At 39.6% G+C, this 19677-nt stretch overlaps 1 protein-coding gene across 1 annotated transcript; it reads left to right on the top strand.

Annotated features, from left to right (window-relative positions):
• Positions 1-347: 347 nt before the first annotated feature.
• Positions 348-18373, top strand: LOC309548608 (lens fiber major intrinsic protein; the record flags this gene model as incomplete). The annotated part of the gene is made up of 4 exons (XM_082248584.1): positions 348-707; positions 6841-7005; positions 9236-9316; positions 18188-18373. 4 exons carry the CDS (start codon positions 348-350, stop codon positions 18371-18373), a joined length of 792 nt encoding a protein of 263 aa, XP_082104710.1.
• Positions 18374-19677: the final 1304 nt, after the last annotated feature.

The raw sequence follows: 19677 nt of genomic DNA, 5'->3' as shown, positions 1-19677 counted from the left end.
GTCTCTGTATAGGGGGATTAAACATGTCACAACCTCTGCCCCTTATAAATCCCCCCGCCACTCTATAAACAGGTTGGGGGGGAAGTATCCACAGCAGTTGGGAGTTTGGAGCAGTTACTCTGTCCGTGGCTTTTTTTGGGTTTTTTTAACGTTTAGTTTTTCTTTGTACGTTTTCATTTTGTGTTAACCTATTTGTTTTTACCTAAATTTGGATTATCTTAGTTTATCATCTCCTTCACTATTGGGGGGGACTTTTATAAATATACCGGGGCATCCCGCACCCAAAGTGAAAATCTCCATTTATTTACTGTTCTCTTCCTCTCTGTTATCACACAAAGTCCCCCATCATGTGGGAGTTCCGCTCATTCTCCTTTTGGAGAGCCGTTTTTGCTGAATTTTTTGGTACTATGTTCTATGTTTTCTTTGGCTTGGGTGCATCTCTGAAGTGGGTAGCTGGCCCAGCTAATGTATTGCTTATTGCATTAGCATTTGGTCTTATACTGGCCACTATGGTCCAATCTATTGGCCATGTCAGCGGTGCTCATATTAACCCAGCAGTCACCTTTGCCTTCCTTATTGGCTCTCAGATGTCCCTGTTCCGTGCCATTTTCTACATTGCAGCACAACTGCTGGGAGCAGTAGCCGGAGCTGCCGTTCTGTATGGTGTCACTCCTGCAGCAGTCCGTGGCAACTTGGCCCTCAACACGGTAAATACTCATCGTAAAAAGCTGTGCTTTATTCTTGCAGTGTGTTCACTCTTCCTGGTGTTTAATTACTTAACCTGTTTGCCTAAATTTCTGTCTTCAGCGGAGCTTTTCTTCCTAAGGCCTCATTCACATTTGCGGTGTCAAACCTGCATTTATATGCGTTTAAAGCACACTTCTAAGAGCATATACATGCAAGTTATGACTTCTCAACAATAGTAGTTAAACTAGCCATTTAGTTGCATTTAGTGCCTTTCAGTATAAATGTGTTTAGAGATAATAGAACTCTTGGCATCCAGAGTTCGGTTAGAAACTCTAAATGTAGCTATACCTGTGTAAAGGTTTTTAAACCTGCTTTAGAGCCAGAATTTCTAAGGGAAGGAAAAAAGTGATCTGAAAGCATAAAGGTTGCTTGTGCTTCCCAGGGAACCAGTGTACCAGTGTGAATGATGCCTAACACCACTTCACTCACTGGAATATTATGTTGCTGTTGTCACCAAATTTAGACCTGAAAGCGCAGGTACAGAAAGCAGAGTATTAGCCACTAAAATAGATTCCTTTACAAGCTAAGAGTAATTAATGATACAGTCCTTCCGAACACTACACTCCATTATAAGGTCTATTGATAGAAACTGAAGTAGCAGAGTAAAAAATGATAGACAGATTCTTAATAGAATTCAAATATTGTATACAGATATAAATTAAATGTGATAATAAAAGATGACATGTAAACAGGTTAGCTATCAAGTCAGAGGGTCAGCCATTAACAATTTGAAAAGTGACCCTCTGAATCTTGTAATTTTTTAGTTTAACATTTTTCGCCTTTTTATAATCCTGTTTACCCTGCATAGTCTCTGTTCAGAATCTGTATGTATGATTGTTCTCTGCCACTTTAGCTTTTATCTGTTATAATACTTCAAGAAAGAACCTAGATTTCTGAAAGCTTTTTTTTTTTTTTCTTCATATATACCATATATATATGGTAATTTATAAAGCTATACCAGATAGCAGAGATGGCTGTAAGAATCAGACCTTAGACCAGCCTTTCTCAACCTTTTCAACCCTTGAAATACATTTCTGGTCTCTGGGAACCCCTGCTAAAAATGAAAAATCTACAACTCATGATACATTAGTGTGACAGTCAGTGGGAAGAATTCTCCTTACTCTTGTCATCATTGGGAAGAATTACCCCCTTACAGATAGCTAAAAGGAACAATGGTGTCATTGGAAACTTGTCTGAGAGGCAGAAATTGCCCATTGCTCAAGGAACCCCTAGCAACCTCAGGAGGAACCCTGGGGTTCCGTGGAACCCTGGCTAAGAAACCCTGCCTTAGACAATAGACTGCAGTTCAGTGTGAGCAGCTAAAATCCCTTTAAAATGCTAGATTCTACAAAATCATGCAGGTAAGTGAAACACTTCACAGAATGCAAAAGTAACATGGTAATTAAACATCTAGTTACATAAAGAATATATACATAACTGAAAATGAAAGGTAGAGATTTCCTTTGAACTTCCCCCTCCTCAACTCCTTTGAACACCCACTAGCACAAATACTTGTATAAATTTATCTTCAGCTAGATAATAAAATATAACAAGTCACTTGCCTAAATCATACTAAAACAAAAAAATAATATTAATTTTAGTTTTAGATAGAACAGAGAGGGATTAGAACACTTGTCATGTCTTTATTGCTGTCTTTGTCCCCATTAGGGAAATTCGCCCTCTCTATTTTCCCCCCATGACGGTTACAACTGAAGTGAAAGAAGATCCCAAATTTTGTGTGGTCACCAGAACAGGAATTGAGATTAAATCTTCCGATTGGGACTCTAGTTCTGGTGACTATCAGGGATTTTCCTCACTTTGGAGGGTGTTCCTCACTGTTCCTGTTTTGGCTAAGGGGCTGGAAGTGATGGGGAATCTCCCCAATGGAACACATATGGCAAAAAAGAGCCTGACATGGTGTTATAACTTTCCTTAAGTCTAGTCATACATTATACAAATTTCTTATTCAATTGCCTTTAGATTTGCCTTCAACTATGAGGTGTAAGGGCCTGCCTGATTGCACAGAAATTGAGAGTGTTTAGGTCTGACCTCATATTATATGGTTTTGGTAAATCTAAAGTAAAATTGTAGAAGAACTATATAATGTATGACCAGCCTTACTCTATTTAAAATAAAAAAAACTTAAAAAAAAAAACTTTTGCTTTCAGTTCTACTTTAAATACAATATAACTGTTGGCTTTCATACTGCACAGATTTAAATCATAAATGTGAAATTAAAATGTATACCAGAGTCTAAGTTTTAAAAGGAATGGTCTGGTTTGTGATATAGCGATATAATGGACTTTTTCGGGACTTTGAATGAGGCACCTGATATAAAACCAAGCACCTCCATCCCTAATTCAATTGTACAAAAGGGGAAGTTGAGACTTTGAATGAGACGCATAGACTGGCCAATTAAATTGTAAACCATGTTTATTACAATGACAAAAACATTGCATGTTACAGAAATAAAAAAAGTTGTTGAATGAGAAACATTGTAGATATGAGCTGGAATGCGTAGATAAAAATTGCACATATGGCCAAAAAGTTATATGGTAGAGTTGTCAATACATGTTGCTGAATTGCATCAGAGTAGGCCCGACGCGTTTCTGTGGACACTATTCCACTTCATCAGGGGAAAATAATGATGTATATCTGCAAAAGATATATATGTGTAATATAATGCAAAATGATATATCAAAAATTTGTAATATTGAAAAAGAAGAGGGAAACATCAAACCTAGTCAACTTACAATGCAGCTCAGATCTACTGGTATGCTGGTATGAATTGCTGGGAGTGGCTGGAAGTACAACGCTCCCAGGAGCTGAAGGGGCACATATAGTGCGGACAAGCAGGGCACGAAAATGGCAAGAACTGGAAAAAGAGGGATGAATATGAATAATAATGGGGAAATATGTATAAAAGAGTGAAAAAAGTATATAAAAAAATTGAAAATCATAATCAAGTGGGTGACTGAATAGACGCCAAGTAATCTGGTAGAGGAGTATAGGAGTATATGCACGAATTACAAGTGCAAAGTAAAATAAATATGAGTGGCGTAAAGTCTAGAAGAAGCTGAATAAAAAAAAAAAGTAGGGACATGTAAAGAATATGCGAATAAAGGAATAAAAGTGTACTAAGACATAGCAAGTAAGAATGAAACCCAGATGAGAAAGTAAGTGCTGGATAAAGAAAGTAATTGAAGTGAGGGATCCCATGAAGGACAAAGTAAAAGTGATGTAGATAAGTGAAAGCAAGGTGACTTACAATGTATAAAATAATCCGAGTGAGATGAGAAATAAGTAGAGATCCACTACGCAAGGACGAGGTGCCACGTCCGTGTCCAAGCACAGTACCCCCAACGCCACACTGACGTGTGTTGAAACGGCAGTCCCCAACAGAAGAAGCGCCATATGGCAAGCCGCCTCCGAAGGGGTGCTTTTGAACACACCAGATGGGAAGCGCAGCCAATGCCGCGGCGCCATCTTGATGGCGTCACGCACATGGCGCGAGGCGTGGTGCCGATGCTCAGCAGGAGATCACCTGCCCACACACCTGCACCAAGACGAGAAGGGGAAGGTGGGGGGGGGAAGGGCTTCCTCATTGGTGAGCATCGCAGCTCCCAGGAAGAGGGAACAAACAGGCAGCCCAGCAATACAACTACAATGAAAACAATAATTGAGCACAAAAACAATACAGTATAAATAATATATGAATGAATATATGTTGGTAAAACAGTAAAATATGTCTGATACCACCTATAATAAGAATAACACCGGTGATGGCCATGAGTATAGGACAATCACCTGTGGTAAAAATAAAAAATTTTTGTTTATGGTTTGTGATATAGGGTTTACTGCCACTGCAGGTTTATTTTAAAGGGACCCTGTTGATTTAAAATAAAAAATCCAGCAGCTGCAAACTGTAATAGAGGACATAAATGTACGTCTGTCATGGGAGACATGTCAATTTTTTACTTCATTGCAGAGCTAGCAGCACTGCTGTTATCCAACACTTTTTGGAGTGTCGGATAGTGTGTCCATGTATGGGTGCCATGGTTCTTCCCTTTGGCCACTGAGTCAGAAGAAAAACATGGAGACACATCATTAACCATCACTCAGAAGTGATAGCAATAATACCAATAGTTCTGAGAAAAAAAAAAATGAACAACATACATGCCTCCCACCCAACAAAAAGGTAAGTATTCAACCTCTGATATTACAGGTTTCAGCTGCTGGCATTTTTTTATTTATTTTTTTATTATTAAAGAGAAGCGATAGGGTTGCATTAATTATCAGCTATTCCTCATGCATGTAAATGCTGAGAATAAACAAATGTTTTTAAAGAAAATAATAATGCTCATGAGAGAGTTAGTAAAGCACCACATGTTAACAGTAAAGTATGTATAAATGTGGTAAAATGCATAAATGCACAAAGAATTAAGGATGTGTTAATTGTCTTCTAATTTACTTTTTAACAATTAAAGAAAAAGTCCGTAGGTTTTATTATTGGGAAAATATATTGGAATATGGAAATTTGCACATATTAGCTATATATAATGTGCTATAAGGAAAACCAGCAGTGGCTGAAGTAATTTGTGACTCTTTTTGCTAGTCATTGGGGGGGGGGGGATAATTTTAAAAACGGTGTCATTGACACCTTGTAGGATTCCATTGGGGCGCAGCACAAAACTGTTGGTACTTGCGCCCAGTTCATGCACCCATCACAGAGGGGTACATAATCTGTCCACATCTGCTTTGAGGAAGGAGTGTCCCCATTCCACTCCATAACGAACCATCCTTTACCAGTGTACATCCGGCCATACTGACAGGCACTTGGCCAAGGATTTTTATAGTTGGAATGGGTGGAGCCTAATGGGGAAGTGAGAGACAAGTTCTCCATTAGGTCTACTCCACTTTTGATTGACAGTGCAGGCATTGGGCAGATCCATAGGCCCTATTCAGTCCAATAGCGTCTTTCAGATCTTGCCACTGCTGTGCACTGTCACTCAAAAGTAGAGCAGACCTGATAGGGGAACTAGTTTTCCAGTTCCCCCATCAGGCCCACCCACCCAGTGACAATTCATTCCCATCCCTGCAGCATTGACATCACTGTATCCCACTCCATTATTTACATTTAGCTTTCGGCCAGCTGATCTTCTGGCCAGTGCTGTGCAGGAAGCTGTCACATACATGACAGCTTCCTAACATAGGCAGGGCCCACTCTGAGTACTGCCATACCTCTGTATGCCTCTACTGTGGTAATTCTTTAAAAGCTTATTGCTGCCATAGCAATAGGTTCTTAAAGTGGCAGTAGGAAGAATTACCGACGCTGGCACCAATGCTTGCATGAATTAGTCACAGGTAGTTCTTAACGGGACTACCACCAGAAAAGTGGCATTGGAGCCATTCTGAATTCCCCTGAATATGTTTAGCCATTTAACATCTTGTCCTCTTCTCTTTCAAGAATTTCAAATGTTTTACAAGGTTTTTTTTCATATACAGTTAATAGATACTACCTGTGGATGCTCTAATACAAAGTTCAAAGCTTTTTCAGTAACATCTAATATAATAAGGGACAGCGCATCAAAAAAAAAAAAAAAAAAAATGTAACAATACAGCACAACTGAAATGATTACTTAATTTTATTATTTTAGGTTATTAATAGGTGTTCAATACCATTAAGCTCAAAAGTAATTTCCTAAATATGAAAGCACATCTTTGTTCAATAACGTATAATAGAATCAATTATTAGCAAGGTTGTTAGGTAGAAACTTAAATAAAAACCACAAAAGAACCTGTAATGATCAAACATTCTAGTTTCAAGCAACAATTTTAAAAGAAAAAGTATTAAAAATTAATTGAAATAAACACTATGATCCTTTTATGTCGCACTTTACATATATTCAAAACATGTCAAACATTTTTTTGCAGAATGATAGTTCAATGAAGTCAGGATTGCTCAATGTCAAACCGCAGTCTTTTATTTAAACATGCAATAAACAATATGTCTTTGTGGTTTAGAAAAAGCGTCTTATTATTAATGGACTTAAAATGCTTTTACGGTCTCTAACCTTACTGCCTTCTTTACAGCTCCATCCTGGTGTGAGTCTTGGCCAGGCAACAACAGTAGAGATTTTCCTCACCCTCCAATTTGTGCTCTGCATCTTTGCCACCTATGATGAAAGGAGGAATGGGCGCTTGGGTTCTGTGTCTTTGGCCATTGGATTTTCTCTTACTTTGGGACACCTCTTTGGGGTACGTAAGAATATGTAACAAGATTCTAAGACTTCCATCCCTCCTACCACTGACTATCTGGATACATATATTCGTTACATATGAACTAAAACAACATACACATAGAAAGAATGTTATTAAACCTAAAAATTACCAAAAAATGAATACGCTTAGGCAAAAAAACATATAGAGGACCTATAATGTGAAACCTGGTCCCAACAACATCTAAAGAAGGGCCAAGTACTAATCACTGGTAAAGGCTTACTATAGCTGATTCTTTCCCCAGGATCAACTTATCATGTCTTGCTCTGCTGTGTCACTGTATGGTAGTTGCCATCATGATTAAGGAGAAAGGCATTGCTTCATGTCAGACCTGCGCCCCCTGTTACTGCCAGTCTAATAAACTAATGGATGTGAACTGATTACTAATAGAGAATAATGATAAATGGGCAGCAGGAGAGAGAGAGAGAGAGAGAGAGAGAGAGGAGCCATAGATCCTAAGACAGCACAGGAAGGAGATTAGCATTAACAAGCAGCAGAATGAGCCTGGTAGAAGAGCCACAGGTTCACATAATTTAATTAGCTGTACAGTTCATTGTACTGTATGTACAGCTTCAAATCTAGCAGTCCCTCAGAAGAACAATAAGCAGCACAGTACTGACACCACTAACTGTCAATATAGCGCTCAAAAAAAAAATCCAAAACCTGGTGAGATAAGCAGTTATTAGGGGCAAAGTGGATTGGATATGATTAGATAATCTCACACCATGGACACGGGAATGTCTAAGTACTGCTTAGCAACAATTAACCTTACACAATATTACCTTTAAGGCAGCAAATATTCTGAGTAAGGCTGGCTATACATGTTCATTTTTCTTGTACACATTTCCTTTAGATTTACCTGAAACTAAATAGTGCCTAATTGGATACAACTGAAAGTTGTTTAGTTTTGACCTCATATCATATGGAGGAAGGATGATTAGGATAGAAGTGTACTTCAGTATGGCAAGGGGTTCTTTGCAGTATGATTAGGTTATGTAATGTCTAACCACATTAGAAAGTATTGAAAAATTAATATCAATTTCATCCTAGCATCACATAAACAATTTAGCAGCACAGTTGCACATGGGTACAAATATTAGGTTTTTTTAAGGATCCACATCGACACAATTTACAAGCAAATTCTCAACAATAAGCTATACTCCATACTGTTTACATGATATACAGTCTTAAACACATTAAAGTAATAATGAGCTGACAAAAATGTTTCTAGGGTCATATTAGAGCGAACGTGCAGACATCTTAGGTTGTCTGAAAGTACCTGTGTTAGACTTTAGTTTGATTCCTATGCTCATATGCAGACTCTTGCACCTTGGGCCCAACCTGTAGTTAAAATCTAGACCTCTGTCCAGTAGATTCTAGAATTTGATAGATAAATAATAGTCCAATGGCTATTTCAGGCAAAGCAATAATGATTTCATGCCATAGAATGTATCTATTCTATCATAAGTACAAAATAGTGGTTGAGTTGTCTATTTATAGAGAAATGGTGCACTGAAATTCATGCGTAATTTTCTCCTAAGCCATTTTTAGGAAATATACTAGAAAATTGATGACTTACCGTAATCGTTGAAAATTTTAAATGAAGGTTCCATATGTTCCGTGAAAACAGAAGACACAAAATTATTAAAAATAATTGTGTCCCTTTCTGTCATAACCCTGTACAAACCATGGAAATTTTTTGTTCTCAAAGTCTAAGTTTGCAGAGGCTGAGAAATCCCACTGGTGAATCAAGCAATCGAACATCTGTTAGGACAAAAAATGTTGTAAAAGAACAAAGATTCACAAAAAACGGTGAATCTATCTTTTAGAAACAGGCATGTAACAGTCAATGACTGCTTAGATATCCATTAAGGATCTGCAGTAATCTAATCAAACTATAATATAAAATAAAAAAAATAAAAAAAGGTAATCTCTGGCTTAGATAAATGGATATGGTTGGACAGATTTTTTAATAGTTTACCGCCAATCTAAGCATTTAGTTGATCATCAGGTGACCATGAATCAAAATAAAAGAAATAACTAATCTTTGGTTGTAGAAAGAGGTTACTCTGTACTGATGAGTTTCTAGTGACTATATACTGTACTTAAATGACTGAAATAAACTTAGATATATCTGTAAATCATGTAAAGGCATACAAAGACATTATTTTTATCTGCTCACATGTAAACTCTTCTTATGTCCCTTTAGTTGTATTACACTGGGGCTAGTATGAACCCAGCCAGATCATTTGCTCCAGCAGTACTCACCAGAAATTTCACCAATCATTGGGTAAGAAACTTGTGTGTTTTTTTATTTGTTGATTAGAATTCACAGATACATGTTCAGAGATAGATAGATAGATAGATAGATAGATAGATAGATAGATAGATAGATAGATAGATAGATAGATAGATAGATAGATAAACTATATTTAAAGAGGTTGTAAACTCGATTTTTTTTTTTTTCGGTTTCACCCTGAAAGAGAAACGCATAATGAGCTAGTATGCATCGCATACTAGCTCATTATGCAATACTTACCTTATATCGAGCCCCCGCCGTGCCGTCCGCTCACCTCTATGACGGGCGACATGTTCAGTCGCCCGTTTTCCGGGATCGCGGCATCCGGCCATTTGATTGGCCGGAGCCACTCCCGTGACCAGCCGACGGTCACGGCATGGGACTCTGAAGGAACGGCACCAGCGGCCGTTCCTTCAGTGCGCATGCGGCAGTGACGTCACTGGCTGCATGTAAGGTAAATATCTCATAAACAGTACATGTTTGGGAGATATTTACAGTACCTATAGGTAAGCCTTATCATAGGCTTACCTATAGGTACAACTTGCAGAGGAGGGTTTACTTCCTCTTTAAAGCCAAAGCTTTTTTTAAAGCCCAATTCAAGCTTGGGAAAAAGAAATGAAAACTCCCAGTAGTTCCTAAAATATAAGAAATATAGAAATATAAGAAATAGCTTTGACTGTTATACTAACCCCTATGTCTGCCGTTGTCCCACCCACTCACCTATACTGCGCCCCTCCTCTTTAGGGGTTGAATGACACCTAGAGTCATGCAACCCACTTCCTGTGAGCCTAGGGCATTATGGTTCTGCCCCACGAGCATAGCTCTCTGCAGCACTCAAGAATTCATCTACCACCAAAAGAAGGGGAGGGTGAAGAGGACCTGTTACATTGCTAGATCTGACTAATGACATTTATAAAAAGGTAAGTATAATAAAAGGGGGAGGGGAATCCCGAGCCCACAGTTGGTCTTTAACTTTTTGATAGCATAGGGATTGTGTCAGGTTTTTTCTTTTGTGGTGTCTGTTTCCCATTTGGTAAGCTTTTTCTTTACTTCCTTTATTTAGACAAAATAGGAAGTGAGAGGATATTTCTGAAATGGAAGCAAGTGGTCACTAAAACAAGTGTGCCCGTTGGAAAACTTTACCTATTTATATGTTCCTGGTCACCAGGATAAATAGAGACAGCAGTAAAATCAAAATGAAAGAAATAGCCAGAACTAGGTATTGAAAACAGAGGTGATAGTTTTATATATTTTTGCAAATCTATGTAAAGTTCACAAGCCTTGTCAAGGCCTGTGTAGTGTGGTCTCTATTCTAAAGCCGGCCATGCACTAAGGGCTCGTTTACAATTGCTTCAAAATGTGGCATTGGACACGCTTTTTTTAAGCACTCTGAATGCCAATCAAAGCAGCTGTCACTAAGAAAAATGGTTACCTCCCAGTCTTGTTCACACATTGTGTTTGCTTTGCTTCTCTTGCTTTAAAAATTTATACCCCATGTCGCTTTCTTGGTGCTTCAAAACATCTCCAAAGCTTCCATAGAGTTCTATGACAATGCTCGTTTACAGCACCTTAAGCTTTTGAGGGGCTTTTTTTTCAGCATTAGCTTCGCTTTGGAGGTATTGAAGGTATGATCCAACTGGAAAGACGTCATCAGCAGTCACTTCCGATTCATGTGTATATATTCTAGAAGTGTCTGGTGCAGACATCACATCTGGCTGTGCAGTGTGGAGCAGCAGGATGGTAACCGGGCCCGGACTGGAGTGGAGCAACTAGCAGACAGCACATGTGGTGTGCAACATGGGAATGCTATAGCAAAAAGTGAGCAGGGACAATAGAGAGTGGACTGAGCTGCAGGGGATAAGCAGAGTTGAGGAACCAGAGCAGGAAAAACTAGCAGATGTCACACATGGTGAGCAGCATGGGAGCAATATAGCAGGAGGCGAGTAGGGACTGGTAAAATAAGAGGATCAGCAAACCAGAGGCTCAGAAGAGCTTGGGGTTACTACTGAGTGGGGGGTCAGCAGAGTGTGGAATTATTACTGAGTGGGGATCAGCAAAGCCGGGGGTACTACTGAGTGGGCCATCAGCAGAGCAGGGGGTACTACTGAGCAGGGGATCTGCTGAATGAGGGTACTAATAAGCTGGGGATCTGCTGAAGGAGGGTAATAATGAGGTGGGAATCTCTTGAGTGGGAAGTACCACTGAGCCAGGGTTCTGCTGGTCCCCTTTAAAACAAATATAAAATCAACACACACAGGGCATTTGCCAAGCTTCAATAAAGCTACAAAAAAGCATCATCACAGCATCATCGAAGCATCAAAAACACATAAAAAAAGCATGTTGAAGTGGTAGGCACTTAAATGTGTGTTAAAATAAAAGCAAGTGTAGCCCTTCGATTTTTTTATTTTGTTTTAGGAATGTTTACTCGATTTGTTAATGGTTAGTGGGTTCAAATCTCTGTTTTTTTTCCACAGTACAATATAGTTTAAACATAGTAATGCAACTGAAACACCTAGAAATGCACGTAAACAGCACATATAGGCTTTCAGAACTGATTGATGGAATGTCTAAAGATGCCCATAGACAGATTGAAATGTGTCCAGTTCCGTGGGAACTGGACAAATTTTGATCCATCTATGGGCAGGCTGGTTGTACTGAAGTCATCTATCAATTGACTTCAGTACAACCAGCCTGTTGTTTTCTTCTTCCATACAATTACTGCTGCCGCTATAGCTGTCAGCTGTAATCATTGCATTCTGACAGAGGGAAAAACCCGTGTTTGAAGGAAGATTGCATGATTAATAAATTTGCCTCATAGTGTTTGAAGGAGATGTACAGCCCAAGCTCATTTGGCTGTACATCTCCTATGGATCACAGGAGTACAGTCTTTTCTGCACTCATGTGACCCGTTTTCATCAGAGAATGGGCTGAAGTCCACTCTCTGCTGAGGTCACAGATGTCGGTCCAGGCACTGCGTCACCATGATCAAGGAGTCGGGATCCGCCAGGTGCGTGGACTGACACCCGACTCAGCCACACAGTGAGCTGCTGACAGCCTGAGCCGGCCGCTCTCCACCCCTCCACAGCCCAGCGCTCCAGTGAGTGAGGAGGGAGCACAGCGGAGAACTGTGGCCGACAGTTGGCAGCTCTCTGCTCAGGGATTGGTCAGAACCGAGTGATCAAAGGTGTTCGATCGCTCGGTTCTCAGTGCTGAGGCACCGGGGGACAGATGCAGCATCGGATCGATGCTGCATCCACCTAGGTAAGTATAAATTTAAAAAGAAAAGAAGAAGAAACCCAAACTTCTCTTTTAAGAAATGCTAAGCATTTCTTTAATTTGGAATTTTTGATGCCACTTTTGGCTGCACACCCTTTTATACTGATCGTGGGTGACAGTGCAGGACAGGATGTTGAATGCTAGCAATAACCTTAAAGAGGTTTTACCTCTTCCCTACTTTATTCAAAAGAAAAAAACATTTTGGTTTTAGACACATTTTAAAGGACTGGTAACTGTACATCCTGTACACATTCATCTTTTGTCCTCCTAAAATTCAAAATAAAACCCTAAAAATCAATGCCTAAATGAGGACAAAGCATCTTAAAGCGCCCCCCCCCCACCCAAAAAAAACAACAACCTGTAAGACAATGGCATAATGTGCTAGTATTAGTACTAGCACATTAGGAAATACTTACCTTGGAAGGAAGCCCCTGTAGTGGCGCCCAGTCACCACTGAAGTGGCTGACATGTTCCCCCGGCGCTTCTTCCCGGTTCACGGGCTCCAGCGCTGTGAGTTGTAAAGACGGCAGACTGCTGTTCTGTCAGTGATGAACACAGGGATCCTGTGTTCCTCCTATTTGGGAACACAGGTCTCTGTGTTCATTCAGCAAGCCCATCCCCTACACAGTTAGAACGCACCCCCTAGGGACACATTTAACCCTTTTATTGCCCCTGGTGTTAACCCTTTCCGTGCCAGTGTCATTAGTACAGTAACAGTGCATATTTTTAGCACTGATTACTGTAGTAATGTCTCTGGTCCACCCAAAAGTGTCAAAAATGTCAGTTAGGCGTCCGATATGTCCGCCACAATGTCGCAGTCCCGCTAAAAATTGCTGATCGCCGCCATTACTAGTAAAACAAAATAAATAAAAATGACATAAATCTTCCCCCTAGTTTGTAGAACTTTTGCGCAAACCAATCAATATACACTTATTGGGATTTTTTTTTTACCAAACTATGTAGCAGAATACATATTGGACTAAAATTATGAAAAAATTTGATTTTTCAATCTTCTTTTTAATGGGAATGTTATATAGTAGAAAGTAAATAATGAATCATCGTTCTTTTTTTTTTTATAGTGCAAAAAATAAAAAATTGCACACGTGATCAAATTCCACCAAAAAAAGCTCTATTTGTGGGGAAAAAAAGGACATTGATTTAATTTGAATACAGCGTCGCACGACCGCGCAATTGTCAGTTAAAGTAATGCAGTGCAGTATCGCAAAAAAATGGCCTGGTCATTTGGGGGAAAAAACCTTCCGGTCCAGAAGTGGTTAATAAAATCACTAAAATCTCATACAAGCTTTAAAAGGATAACTAAACCCAAGAACAAAAAGTAATATTATGCATTTTTCCAGTCCTTAGATGGTGGTGACTGCACTGGTTTTCATTTTTCATGCGAAGAACATTTTCAACAAACAGAGAAAATATCTAGTGATCTTGCCAGAAATGTAGAGTCCTTGTCACTTTCTATAAGCAGAACTAAAAACAAATCCTATTTTGCCTCCACATCCCACATATAATGAAGATGAACAAATGCAGACAAGTCTATTACAAACAAAGGAGAATTTCCCAGCAAACTTACCAGCTAGCCTGCAAAAAAAAAAATTAGCCCTGTGTAATAGTTCATGTCAAAGACAGAGGGGTTTAGTTGCACACATTTGCAAATATATGTGAAAGCCACAGTGCCTCGTACAGGCTCCTCTGTATACTGTGGTCCTAAAGCCCCGTACACACGTACCGATCGTCGTCATACAAACGTTCGTCTTTTCTCCCCGGGATGTCGATGTCTGTTGAAAAGTGCAAAGACAGCACAAGAATTTTGTCCGCCGACTTCAGCTGACTGCAGAAGTGATGTCATGTAATGGTTAACTTTCCCTGTGTTTTTTCTTTTCTGAGCATGCCCAGTCTTGCAAATCTGCGGTCTGTCGGCTGATTTCTGTACTGACTGGCGAACAATCGTCCGTTCTGGTGTCCGCATACAAAAATTTTTATGTTTGCAAGAAAGACTCTTGTCGGCAGAATGTGCGCAGACAGCTGTCGGAGGCACCATACTAACAAGCGTACAATCGGCAGATCTTTCGTCCGCCAACGTTTGTATGCCGACGATCGGTACGTGTGTACGGGGCTTTACTCTATAGTTTTGTGAGCCTCCAAGTTGGAGCACAGATAGCCATGGATAAATTAAGGGCAGGTTTGCCTGGAGGGAGCCCACCCTTCCTTAACCACTTCAGCCCCGGAAAGTTTTGCCCCCTTAATGACCAGGCCTTTTTTTTTTTGCGATTCGGCACTGCCTTAATTTAAATGACAATTGCGCGGTAGTGCGATGGTGTACCCTAATAAAATGTATGTCCATTTTTTTCCCACAAATAGAGCTTTCTTTTGGTGGAATTTGGTCACCTGTGCGATTTTTATTTATTACGCTATAAACAAAAAAAGAGCAACAATTCTGAAAAGAAAAAAAAAAAACAATAGTTTTTACTTTCTGCTTTATAACATTCCCCCCCCAAAAAAAAATTAAAAAATCTAATTTTTTCATCCTTTCAGGCCAATTTGTATTCTGCTACATATTTTTGGCAAAAAAAAATCCCAATAAGCGTATTTTGATTGGTTTGCACAAAAGTTTTCATGTCTACAAACTAGGGGAAAGATTTATGTCATTTTTTTTTTTTTTTACTAGTAATGGCGGCGATCTGAAATTTTTAGTGAGACTGCCACAGATCTGATCCCTAACTAACATTTTTGACACTTTTGGGGTGATCAAAGGGTTAAGTGTGAGCCTAAGGGGTGTATTCTAACTGTATGGGAGGGGATTTGTGGAATCAACACAGAGACCTGTGATCCTAAATAGGAGGATCACAGGCTCACTGTGTGCATTCCAGAGAGAGCAACGATCTGCTGTGTTTACAACAGCAGACTGTCATTCTCTCTCCACAGGGAGCGATCGTGGGTGCCTGGCAGCAATCGTGGCCGCTGGCCCTGTGGATCGGCTTCTCCGCTGGCTTATGGGGGTGGGTGCGCGCCACCAGGAGTGCTCCCGCAAACCGCCGTACCTGTAAGCCGAGCCAGCCTGCCACAGTATATCTGCGGAGGGGGGTCGGCAAGCAGTTAAAAGCGTAGGGACACATTGGACACCCAGAAAAAGCGCAATGGCAGCTGAAAGCATAATTCAGCTGACAAGCTGAGCAGGTAAGTGGCCACCACCCCAATCTATAACTAGCCTTTACAGTACAGCTCAGTAAACACAATCAGAAAATCAGATGAAAAATACCGCTTTCGAAGTGATCGGATGATAATCTGATTGTTAGTTCACAGTCCCCTCAACAGTACAGAGGACTGTGAAAAAGGATGTAGGGGACCACTCTGTGCAATATTGTTACACAAAGCAAGTAACTATAATCTCGTTTTTATTTTATAGAAAAAAAGAAAAACCTTTGGCCCCTATCACACAGGCGGACCGTTCAGATCCGCCTGTCTGTTTTTTTTGGCGAATCTGAATGGATGCCCCATGCATCTCTATGGGGCATCGGATGTCAGCAGAGACATGTCCGCTGACATCTGATCTGATCCGATCCGTCAAATCTGAACGGATAGAAACCCTATTTTCCATCCGTCCATCGGATCGGATGGGATTGGATGAGAACGGACAGACGGTCCGTTCCCATCCAATTCCCTCATAGAGAACAGCGGGGACCTGAAAGCTGTGCCTCCGCACACAGCGTGGAGACAGAGCTGCCATCCGCCTGCTCAGCGGTGGATCGATCCTCCACTGAGAAAAATGAATGCCGCCGACGGACTCCCTTGTGTGAAAGGGGCCTTTAGTATCACGTTACATTTTGTTTCTAGGTTTACGCTTGAACATGTGTATGTAATTTCAAAAGTTATTTTTCACTCTTTGTATATATTCAGCTTTAACTAAAAGAATAACTGGGGATCCTTCATGAAGGTACTTGTTCCTGCTGTTGATGTGCCCCTGGTTGTGCAGTCAGGAAACAAGGGCATATGTGAGCTAGAAAGCATCAGCTTTGATGTGCAACTGATGCTGAAGTGTTTAAGGATAGGAAGTAGCTGAACAAGGTGGGATCAGCACTTAGCTGTAAAAAAAAAAATCAAAAACAGTATTTTATAAGAAAAATAGCAATTGCTTATCATTCACAGTGCTTTATCAAACTAAAATGCATTCATTTAGGGTTTAGTTCTACTTTAATGTTGAAAAAATAACGGTGTCTACGGTAATTAAAGTTTATGCAAAGGCAAGCATTTTTAGTTTTGGGTAATCTAAGAAAAGGTTAAATCATCCGCCAAGTGTTTATTGCAGCCTGCATCCTTGCTAGCTACATTCAACCCTCTATTTGTCCTGGTGACCATTGTTACCGAGACAGAAAATAAAGTGAAATTCTAAATTTTAGAGTTTTCATTAAAGTAACAGAGGAGAGTACATTTTCTTCTGTTGATAACTGTTTAAAGCTGGGTCTACACTGATTGAAATTCGGCAGATTCAGCAGAGACCGGACAAATTTTGATTAGTGTGTGGTCATGCCCACTCAACAAAATTTGGTCAAATAATTGACTTCTGTCGAAGGAATATACTGTAAAGCTTTTGTCAATCAACGGCTGCAGCCAAATGAGTTCCGTTGTCAGAATACCATCCCCCTTGTTAAATGGAGGAATTTTAGTTTTTTTTTGGCATTCAGCCAGTGCGTGGCCAGCTTCAGATTGGAATTTTGCTCACTTTGGGAAATTCCCTCTCACTTCCTGTTGCATGTCCAAAACAGGAAGTGAGCGGAAATCCCCCAACAAGCAGCAAAATAAAATTACCTGATACTCCAAACAGTATCTGTACAGACATGCATGTTCATATTGGGCTTTTTCCTCTGGATATGCAAGGCAGAAACAGTCTAAGACCAAGCTTAGACTGGGGAAATTGGCCTATAGGTATAAGAATGTTTCCAATTCAACCGCAACTGCTGCACTGGATAAACATTCAGGGGATGCAATGAGAAAAGGCAGTATAATACTTTATTAGATCCTGTATGATTTAGTTGCTGACTTTAATTGGTCATAGAGTTGTGGTGTAAGTAAATGTTAAAAAAGAAACCCCAAAATCATGTCTTAGCAAATGTATTGCTAGAACAAATACCTTTCCCATTTTAGTCTGCAGCTGCTTTTAATTTCTAAAAATGTCACTTTCTTGCTCTATGGCAAACTGGGGGTGTTCCATTCAACATTTGTGTACAGAACTCCCCCAAAAGCTTTGCTGACGGCTCTTAAGAGAAAGAATGTGTGCTAATATCCTTCCAATGTAAGCAGTTTATCTGGATGGTAATGTTTTTTCCTTAACAAACTTGGAGCTGTAGTTCATAAGCAAATGATCTAGTGTTTGATATTTAGAACATTTTCACAATTACAAAAATATATGATGGTTAGTGGACCTTTAGCACTAAACAAAAGAATAAACTTCATCCATTGAAAGAGAGTGTGATATGGTTACCATATGAATGCTAGCAACATAAAGAGTGTGATACCTAATGAAATCCATAATTCCCAATTGTTTTACCTTATTTCAATTATTTCCCAAATATACAGGTCTATTGGGTTGGTCCTATCATCGGTGGAGCACTCGGAGGTCTTGTTTATGACTTCATCCTCTTTCCAAGAATGAGAGGGCTGTCAGAGAGACTTTCAATCCTTAAAGGAGCTCGACCTGCAGAGCCTGAAGGCCAGCAGGAAGCAACGGGAGAGCCTATAGAACTGAAAACACAATCTCTATAAATAAAACCTCTGCACAATTACATAGTGACACACAAGCATTCACGCACGCACACAATTTTGGCCTAGTTAGCGTAATATCCGTCATGGAAAGTGTGTTGGGGGGGTCGGGTTATACTTTGAAAGATGTTTCTTTTCTTACCAGGCTGTGGGTATTGTGTTAAAATAGAGGCAGAAGGAGCGGTTAATGTGCTTGACTTTCTCATCAAAGTTGGGATGGGGTCGTTTGAAGGGGTCAAACAACTCAGGGGTAAAATATATTTATACCACACAGAAAGGTATTTACAGCGAAAACAAGAGGGATTCATCCTCCCTGCCACAAAAAAAGAAAAATGTAGCACTGAAGTTGAAACCAGATGGTCATACAGCTCCTAAGTGCCTTATTAACATGTCAGCTTTAAGCATTTAATTAGATGTAAAGGTCCCCATCAAACTTCCCACCCACCCTCCTAACTGTTCCTCTAATGCTGCTGTACATCTCAAACACATTATTTTCTTTATACTGCGTTTTACTTTTTGCTGGTTTAAGGAAATGTTTTCTTTTTTGTGTTTTAGAAGGTGGAGGAGTTTAATGGGCCAAAAACCCTTTTATTTTACAATGAACTCTATTCAAATATTCTGTAGGCATCTCGTAACAGGAAAGGTGTTTCCCCCCATTAACTTATACTTATGAAATCCCTTTGTGTGGTAATGTTTGCCCCATAATCTTTAACATAAAGACTTCCATATTTTATGCTGCTCAGGGTTAGTCATCCACCCTGTACATATTTTCCTTCCAACATGTAAGGGACAAATGGGGTAACAACCCTTTATATAATTGAATGGCAGCTCCTTATTTTTAAAAAGGCTGGTATGGACATATCATGTGCAACATTTGCCAGTTTGCTATCAGAAATCTGCCCATTACTAAATGTTTAAAAAAAAAATCTATAACTGGAAAAACATGTCAACTGTCTCGGATTTCTCAGATCCAGTATCTCTCTTTATGAAGTTATCTATTTTAAAGCTGCTTTCTTCTTTCTTATTCTAGTAAATAGTTAGAAACAAATTATATTTTAGTATGGAGGATGCAGCTTGGCCGATTTGTTCTATAAATAATGACATGTTTATTTTAACTTGATTAACGTAGCGAATATTATTTGGTTTGATCATAAATGCAATTGAAACTTGGGGTAAGTAGGTGTGTCTCTTAAAATTGAATTTAAATTTAGGTATATTATTATTTATTACTAAGCTGCATTGTGTTTAGGTCTGATCACATTGTTAATTAACTTAGCCCAGAATTCTACTCTGTGTTACATATTTCC

Source organism: Pelophylax lessonae (assembly GCF_965119305.1).
Source record: "Pelophylax lessonae genome assembly, chromosome: 2".
NCBI lineage: Eukaryota > Metazoa > Chordata > Amphibia > Anura > Ranidae > Pelophylax > Pelophylax lessonae.
The sequence above is the reverse complement of the archived record's forward strand: the minus strand, read 5'-3'. Positions and strand labels throughout refer to the sequence as shown.